This window comes from Morus notabilis, unplaced genomic scaffold (genome assembly GCF_000414095.1).
Source record: "Morus notabilis unplaced genomic scaffold, ASM41409v2 Scaffold789, whole genome shotgun sequence".
NCBI lineage: Eukaryota > Viridiplantae > Streptophyta > Magnoliopsida > Rosales > Moraceae > Morus > Morus notabilis.
Genome location: NW_010364361.1, coordinates 339127 through 348615, shown reverse-complemented (window position 1 = coordinate 348615; position 9489 = coordinate 339127). Strand labels below are relative to the sequence as shown.

General features: G+C 34.5%; 2 protein-coding genes across 2 annotated transcripts in view; one reads left to right on the top strand and one right to left on the bottom strand.

The window, feature by feature from the left end:
- The window catches only part of LOC21406801 (putative RING-H2 finger protein ATL21A), a 3157-nt gene extending 1780 nt beyond the window's left edge, over positions 1-1377 (bottom strand). The window contains exon 1 of the mRNA XM_010106549.2: positions 666-1377. Within this exon, the coding sequence (XP_010104851.1) occupies positions 666-1365 (700 nt within the window). The 5' untranslated portion in view covers positions 1366-1377. The remainder of the gene's footprint in view (positions 1-665) is intronic.
- A 2514-nt stretch (positions 1378-3891) lies between these two features.
- On the top strand, positions 3892-9119 carry LOC21406800 (ATP-dependent Clp protease proteolytic subunit-related protein 4, chloroplastic). The gene is made up of 8 exons (XM_010106548.2): positions 3892-4239; positions 5028-5231; positions 5870-5925; positions 6064-6190; positions 6356-6433; positions 6914-7027; positions 7111-7221; positions 8788-9119. Exons 1-7 carry the CDS (start codon positions 3967-3969, stop codon positions 7180-7182), a joined length of 924 nt encoding a protein of 307 aa, XP_010104850.1. The 5' UTR covers positions 3892-3966; the 3' UTR covers positions 7183-7221; positions 8788-9119.
- Positions 9120-9489: the final 370 nt, after the last annotated feature.

Sequence of the window (9489 nt, the reverse complement as noted above, 5' to 3'; positions counted from 1 at the left end):
TATATATTATATTTTTATAAAAGAAATATTTTTTTTTCTTATGTCCTAAGTATATGACTATTCTTAGACTTGTTATATATAGTGTGGTTGTTTTCTTTGACGTCCATATGGCTTAAATTTAAAGACTACACAAAAAATACAATTTTTTTTTTTTTTATATTAGGCTTAAAATACACTACTACTTTTTTTCTTTTTTGTTTTTATGTTTGTACTTGCTGAAATAAAAGGCTCAAATCTAACTATACTCTCCAAAAGGAGTGTAGCGCTGGATTTCTTCACAGCAACACAAACTTGGAGGATGTGATTGTTCTAAGCTTCCGTTTAAAAGACTTCAAAACCTACTTTAACTGTTCAGAAAATTTGGCTACTTGTTTTCTTTTTAATTATAATGGTGACTTTTTTTTTCCCTTTAAAATCTTTTCACAATAAGGTATCAGCTACAACACGCAAAGAATCCTATCACATATACCATAAATGACATAACTTAACAAAACAACCAACCATAAAAAAAGTATCAGAAATACCCAAAAAAAAAAAAAAAAAACATTTTTAATTTATTTTTCTTAATTTGATATATTATGATATATGATCTAACGGTTAAAAACTGTATCACTAGTATAATATAAAAAAAAAAATTGAGAAAGATAGAGAAACACAAAGCATACCTTGAACAAGTCCCACTCTGAAGCCACCAACATTTTCACTCTGTAAATCACATGGGCCTTGTTGGCCATCACAATCGTTGTCTCCAAGAAAACCCCAAGTTAATCCCAAACCAAAACTATTATCAGACAAATAAGGACTGTACTTGAAAGGAATAGCAACCGTCTTGATTGGTTTGCAAGAAAGAGGCAAATCCATTGAAGGCTCTACTGTATAAACATAATGATCATAACCCCTTAAACAGGGTATTTCTGCAAAACCAGGCTTGAGCTTGGCTGAACAACTTATGTAGGTGTAGTTTTTGACAACGTAGTAATACTTGAATGGCGTGTTTGAGAGATTGAGATTGAGAAAGACCTCGTGAACGCAGCTTTTCGGGTCGACAAGATCGAGCTTTTTCGCGTCGTAGGAAATGGATTTCACGACCAGGTCGCCATAAGATGGGAAGTGGATTGTGGTGGGGTTGTCTTTACAGAGAAGCTGGAAATTGACGGTGTCGTTTTTGGGATGTTGTACTCGTCGTTGGCCTTTTATGTGGAAAGGGGAGTGAATATCGGGACCGCCATTGGAACACTTTGTGTAAGCTTGACTGTGTGGAAAGAGTGAAGTGAAGGAAAAGGTGAAGATGAAGATGATGGTGAAGAAGAAGGTGAAATTAGCCATTGTTGGCAATTGCCTAGAAACTGTTCCTTCTTCTATCATTTTATATAGAAGGTGGAGTGGAACGTGAAATTGGTTAGAATGGCTCGGTCGTTCTTTATAATAAAAAAAAAAAAAAAAATGGTCAATTCTGTCGTTCTCTAATCATTTTATAAATAAAAATTTTTCAAAAATTATTTTGTTATTATAACTTTTCTATTGAGTTATTTTTACAAATGACTCGAGTGGAATAATAAAACATATAATAGTTAATTTCAAATTTGACCTCTCAGAAAATAGTGATTGTTTATTTTACCTCCTGCAACTAAAAAATGGCACATAGCACTTTCCATAGGCTTATAATAGCTTGTAATTTTAATACTTCTACCATGGAGATGTCAATTTTTTAACCATTTTTTATTCACATTGTGTTTTCCTCTTATTTGCTCACAACACCGACATCGTCTTGTTATATTGTATTTTTATCAAGTAGTCATGTGAATAACACAGTGATTAAAACTGTTAAAAAAATTAACTTTTAATTTATGAAAGTATTAAAGTTGCAACATATGATAAACTCTTGGGTGTTTTGTGCCATTTTAAAATATAGAATTAGGGGCAAAATGAAACAATCTCTATTTTTAAGGTAAAATTTGAAATTAACTCAAAATATAAATAAATGAATAAAGTCTTGGTCTAACTCAAAAGTCTAGCACACCCAAAAGGACCACTTACGTAATGGAAGTGTAAAGACTAGAGGCAAGCAAAGAAACTTCCGATGTGTATTAAAAGTTAATGAATGTGATGGGATTCTTTTTGCTTTAATTTCTTATGTTGGAGAGACAATGAAAGGATGGGAAATTTTTCCACTTGGAATGAAGAAAGAGAGTGCTTAATGGGTTTGAATTTTTCAGTTTAGAAAATAGTTGGTTAGCAATAATAAGGACTTACTAATCAGATTTGTTTGGATTATTACACAAATAAATATTGTACCCTTTTCTGTGATGAGGATGCGAGTATTGTATTCAGTTTCAGGACCAATAATTAAATATAAATAATGTGTTTAATTTCTTTCTAACGCGTGATTAGAAGTCTCTCCCTTACTCTCTTTTTCTAACAAGCATTTAGTCATCTTTTACAAGGAAAAACAGAAATAAAAGAGAGAAAACTGTTCGTTGATCTTTATTTTTAAATTTATTAAGAGTGTTTCTTTTTATTTCCCTCTTAAACAGATAGAAGGAAAAAGGATGTTTTTTAGTGTTTGGTTTTTCGGGAGAACATTGCAAGAGCAAAGTGAGTAGTCTAACTTTTTTTGCTGAAGATTTTTTTTTTCCTTTTTTTTTTTTTTTTTTTTTTTTTTTGCGCTAAAGAAGTCAATTGGAACGAGAAAATTATGGTTATAGAATGTGATTTTTTTGAAACAATGACTTTCAAGGAAAAAGGTAAATATATATTGATATTGCATCAATAGAGTGTAACACATGGTGATAAGCGTGAAGAATGCTTAGCAAATCAAAAGTGTAAGATTCACTTATATAGAACAATTTTTCATTTTTTTTTCTAAGAGAAGAAACCTTTTTTTTATCATTACAGTGAAAATGAGAGTTGTAAAATAAATTAATCTCTAATTTAGTAAAATCATTTTTTATCTCTTTTTTTTTTTTTTTTTTGGCGAAGGGATGTCGTTACTTCGATAAAGCACAGGAGTGTGAGTGTGAAAATCTTAATTAAAAATATTTATTTTTAAAAAAAAATTTCTTTCGTATATTTTTTTATCGATTTTTTTTATAAATTATTGATTGATCTTGGTAAATAGTTTATTAATTAATCATTAGTTTACAAACATAATGTCTAATGTATAACTTTTGCAATTATGTAAATTGTGGTTTCTTAAGTTTTTAAAAGATGGACATTTTTTAAACACAAAGGACATGTCATTTAAACTTAAACCAGTTTTAAGAGCATCTCGAATGCCAAATTAATATATCAATGTTAAATTTTTATATAAACACGAGAGAATTAATTTCCAATATAATACTATTTTGGGTTGAATATGGCTTATGCTATAATTAACAAGTATAGAATATATAAAATTTTGGCATTTTTTAACTATTAGTTGATGTGTTAACTTTTTATTTAATAATTACAATTTTTTATTTTTAAATTACTAAAAAATAAATTTTATTTTTATAAGTTTTAAAGCCTAAAATTTATGATAGAAATATTTATAGCATTTAAAATAATGCAGCGGAAAACAAAACAAAGTATCAAAATAGTTCATTTTCATACTTTTTCGTTACTAAAGATAATATTAACATTGGCGTCCAATAACCCCTAAGCTAAACGACAAATACCGTGTGACAATGAACACATACGTTGATGATAAAACGGCATGCCACATACCTTGATAAAGCGGCATTGCCGTTTGGTTTCTTCAAAGTAAACGACACAACAAACTTTGAAACGCAAGCGACAAATCGTTCCGCAAATAAACGTTTAACACGATATTTTCCTAAGAAACGACGTGTCGTTTTCAAGAGCCAAAATCCACACAATTGCCGGAAGGCATTCGATATCTTCTTCTTCTTCTTCTTCTTCTTCCATTGAAGTCTCCTCACACACTCTCCGTTTTTCGTCGCTCCAACAACAGCTCAGGCCTTAGCCATGGAGGTCGCCGCCTCAGCTTCGAGCTTTTTGCTCCACACGCGGCGCATGTTAGCACCGCCGACCACCGCCACTTCCCGAACGCCGATTCGTGCTCATACTACGACGGCGTCGTCTTCTCCCGCTCTCCGAGCTTCTCTCTCCTCCAACTTCCTCTCTCCCTTCGCCGGCGGCGGCCTCTCCGCCGAATTCTCCGGTCAGAAGCTCCGCCCCGCATCCCTCAATCCGGCGTCCTTTCGCAACTCCAAGCCCAAACGAGGCGTCGTCACTATGGTACTTTTACACCTTAGTTTCATTTTATTTTTAGGGTTTCTGATTTCTTGTGAGGGTTGGTTTTTTGGATAATGCTTGCAAATCCCTATGATTTTAAGGATTGTTGGTGTTACATTTGTCGTTTGCGAACTTTCCACTGGAGCTGAGAAGATACAAGCTTGAATTTTGCGATTGATGAAAATGAAAGGAGATTGGGGCTTATTGTTTGACATAGAAATGAGTGTGCTAATTATTAAGCAAACTTGGGTCGTTATATTTGTAGTGTCATTCATAATTGTGAAGATTAAACTTTTACAAAGTCACACTTCTGGAGACCTAAATTTCCATTTTCTTAGTTAGAGTGTCAAAGAACTGAGAATATGTTGCTATGGTAAAACAAGTTGGGGTTCTGAAAATTTTCATATATACATGATTTCGTTTGAGATATTACACTCAATGGCCAATATTTTTTGTAGTTTGTAAAGAATGTGAGGTGGACTAAGGGCATTTTTTAATGGAAAAATTGTAGGCATCGATACGAAATTATAGTTGACACGGTAGTTTCAATTGTTTCGACTTTCTGCAATATCATTTATTGGGTTGATGTGATAGTTTCTATGAGAAGCAAATCCCAGTTCTTCCATTGTGAGCCCTAAAAAAATTCCATTATGCATATTTTCCTCAAGATCATTGCATTTTTTTCTCTTCATTTTCTGTTGCACGTAGTAATTAACTTCGACATCATATTCCAAGTATGGTTTGAAGACAAACTTAATGCTTCATCGTACTATATTCTATGCATTCTGCAGGTTATTCCATTTTCAAGGGGAAGTGCATGGGAGCAACCTCCCCCAGACTTGGCATCTTACTTGTATAAAAATCGAATAGTATACTTGGGCATGTCGCTTGTTCCTTCGGTCACAGAGTTGATATTAGCTGAATTTCTGTACCTTCAGTACGAAGATGCTGAGAAGCCTATATATCTGTACATAAATTCCACAGGAACAACAAAGGTCAGCAGTGCTTTTTATTTTCTTTTAATTGCTTTGGATTCTTTGTTTATACGAACATTTTGCATGTCTCGTCGTGTGTCTGCATTTTATTATTTGAAGTGTTTGGATTACTTGGATGATTCTTGTGCTATATCACATCTTATATGAATGTTTTCAGCCCCGTTCTTTTCGCAGGTTTGAGTGGAATACTTGAACTAAAATTCAAATTTTTGTGAGAGAAAACACTGTAGCAAAGTTTGAATTGTGATTCGAACTGTGTGAAGAACGGGGCCTTTGATTTTCCATTCCCAATTTCTATTTCAGAAACGATCTGGTTTTTCCTGCTGGTTTAATGGAATTTTAAACTGGATAGCTCTTACTTTGGAAATTTGAGGAGGGAAAGATCTTGGGCAAGCTGAACATCCAGTTTTAAAACCTACCTTCAAAGAGATGGTCTGGTTGGAGTATTACCAGCTTGTAGGCATGTCAGTGGGCTTAGAGATATGCTTTCTTTGTTATGCTGAGATTCTACTTAAACTACAACTTTTTTGCCTCTTTCCTTTCTTTTAGCTAGTTAATTAACCAAACTTGTAAACTTTGGTTGGTTTGTCCATTGTATGACTTAAATAATTATTCTTTTGTTTCTCCTCGCATTTCAGGGTGGTGAGAAGTTGGGTTACGAGACTGAAGCTTTTGCTATCTACGATGTTATGGGGTGATTAATCGTTATGCTCTTGTTTGTACATCGTGGTTTTAGTCGTCTAATATTGGAGCAGATACTATTTGCTTTGACAGAACTTGGGGAGTATCTGTTACTCTGTACTTACAATAAATTGATTCTCCTCTGCTCCAGGTATGTGAAGCCCCCGATATTTACTCTGTGTGTCGGTAATGCTTGGGGAGAAGCAGCGCTACTTTTGGCCGCTGGTGCAAAGGGAAACCGTTCTGCTTTGCCCTCATCTACAATTATGATGAAGCAGGTTTTCTCTTGACCCATGGCTTCTAGTTCTTTAGAATTCTTGTCATCCTATTTCTTGCATCCTTTTTAGTGCAATCTTAAATTAGGGCCATGTATCTGATGAAAATGCAAGTCCACATATCTTACAGTCAAATTTTGAGAAATTTTATCCTTCTTACTAATGCAGCCAATTGCAAGGTTTCAAGGTCAAGCAACAGATATAGACCTTGCAAGAAAGGAGGTAAAGAACGTGAAGGCAGAATTGGTAAGATTTTTACCTTTAGGATAACTCTTCCCATTTAATGCTCTAGGATAACTCTTCCCATTCTACATTTAACGCTCAGTGAATACTTACAAATTCTCCTGCGTGTAATTTCTATGATTCTTCTTGAATAATTTGGCTGGGATTAGAAGTTTTTTCCTTTATTTTGTCTTGTGCGTCTTTCTAGAATAAAGCAAGTAGGACCACTCTTAAGAACTTTGTTATATAACCAAAGATTAAAAATGTTTTATTATTCTGCAGAATTATGTTTCTGGCACATGCGTGACAATTATTTTGATTTCGTCTTAGTCATACAATTATTCTATAGAATTGAGTCGTGGTTTATATGATTTATTGTAGTGCGTCCAATTAATTTTTGGCTTTTGTAAAGCAGTGCCTGTTTCTAAAATTTCTATAATTTATGAAGGAATACCTGCATCCCATCTAAAATAGCATTATCATTTATTTCAATTCTTTCTCAAGGTTAACCTCCTCGCCAAGCATATTGGAAAATCTCCTGAGCAAATTGAAGCTGACATCCGGCGTCCAAAATATTTTAGTCCCAGCGAGGCAGTGGAGTATGGCATCATAGACAAGGTATGCATATGAACGCTTGAAGGTCACAAATGTTACTCTAGCCCCACGCCATCTTAAATTACCATGTTGCTGACTTTTCGCAGGTAGTGTACAACGAGAGAAGTACTGAAGATAGGGGAGTTGTCTCTGACCTGAAGAAAGCACAACTTATGTGATGTGGGATGGCTTGGAAGATTACTTTGAGGAACATCCAGGTAAATAGCAACCACGAGTTACTGTCTAATTATGAGATAACTATTAGTCGCTTTTGCAGTTAAGCATTACGACCTGTGCTTTTAATTGCTGCTGCCTTTAATTTCAACAACAAAACCACCTTATTGGCACCAATGTTGACATTGTAATTGCCAAGTGATCGAATTGAAGAGGACAGTTTAGGATGGATAACTTTTTTTTTCCTTCCCTTTTTGGATGTCTTGCTGTTTGACAAGTGTTCAGTGTGGTGTCTCTATTTACATTTCTAATATGAAAGTACCTACAACAACAGCATTTTATTTTTCATTACCAAAAGTAGCGCTGAATTGAGGTGGGGGAGATTCTGGAGTGGGGAGGTAGTTTCTTTTTCTTTGATGAATATAGTCCCTTCCCATTATTGGTTTCTCCCTCTCCCTAGAAGATTCGGCGGGGAGACACTTTACATTTCTAGTATGAAAATACCTACAACAACAGCATTTTATTTTTCATTACCAAAAGTAGTGCTGAATTGAGGTGGAAAGATTCTGGAGTGGAGAGGTAGTTTCTTTTTCTTTGATGAATAGAGTCCCTTTGCCATTATTGCTTTCTCCCTCTCCCTAGAAGATTTGGCGGGGAGACACCTGGAAGAGGAACCAGCTAAAGATGCTCTTGTTGATTATATGGTTAATTTGTGTTGCACCATACTTGCCTTTTTTATTATTCTGTTATGACTTCTCAATTTGGAAGTGACGGTGACTGAAGTGCATTGTTGATTGGTGAGTCCTTTGTTGCTTTACAGTTATGGTTGTGTCCCCATGCCATGACCTTTCACCCTTTGTTTCTGATCCAAAGTTACAGGTGTAGGAGAGGGATTCAAGAAACTCGAAAAGATTTTTAAATTTTTTAAAAGGACCATAATACTTTAGTCCCTTGTCTTGAGAGTGTCTTCCATTATTTTCTCCAAGTGCTTACGACCCATTTTGGAGAGTGATGTCATTGTGTATTTATCATCTTAGTGAAAGTCACTTTCCTTAAGTTGGGGACTCTCTACTGCAACTATCACATAATTAAAGTGAAGAGCTTAGCTATGTCATGTGAGTTTAAATTGTTCTTAACCTGACACAAGTTAACAGCATAAGCTAAACCATCTAGAAGCTTATCTGATAAAATGAAAACTTCCTTTTTCTTGAAATCCATATAAAACCAAATTGCTTGCTCTGTCCAAGTGGCAATGGGAAGAAAATTTGAAGAGCATATAGATGGTCTCCACAGACAATTTAAGGTCTCGTTTGTTTCACCGATTCGAATCACAGCTCAAGTTTTTGTTACAGTGTTTTCTCACAAAAATTCAAATTCAACTTTTTGTGCTACAGTGTTTACGAAGTCACTTCTCAACTCGAATTAAAAACTCGAATCGGCGAAACAAACGAAGCCTAAGATTACGACTGGTATCATATGGTGTGGTTCAAAGTTTGTAATTTGTTGTTCACAATTATTTTATTTTAGTTGTTTCCCCATGTATTGATTATTGGTCATTATGATTAGCCTCTGGTGCTCGCAATCTTATTATTTATTCCCAACTTTATCAGATTTGGAGATCTTTGCAATATTAACTTCTAGATTAGCGGGGAAAAAGTTGCCCCAAACAAGGAAAAAAAAAAAGCCTGAGTACTGATCGACAACGGAGAATATTCACAGTACATCCAATTGGGAATCGCATAAACCACTGGTTTCCTTAAACTTGTATCTACTATCTGGCTCAGAAATTTAAGAATGCCATTGTATCCTTGTTTCTATTTTGACTTGAATTTGTCTTTCCAACTGTGGTTATGTGAAAAACACGAGGAAAAGAATTAATAGCTGAATTAGTTCATGTATTAACCCTTTTGACTTGGTTCTAGTAAAAGATAATTTGTTCAAATTACTGTCCAAATATTGGACTAAGACATAGGTGGATGGAACCATGAAATTGCAAGGATTTTAAAGGGAAAGGAAAGAAAATCTCGAGTATAAATGCGAATGTCCTGTGATCGCTGAACAATTTTTTTTTTTGGTTTTTTTTTTCTTTTTGTTAAGTAATGTAATAAGACATAACAGTTGGTTATTAGACGATTACCCCTGGAGGTAGAAGGCAGTGATATAGATTTTAAGTTATTGAAATGTTATTATAACCAGTGAATAAGCTCATATTATTTAAAGCACGAAGTGCTTGGAATGCAGCCAAATGGACGACAGGCATAAAGAGTCACCTACCCCAATTCCCATACTTTTTTTTTATGTTGGAATCTGAT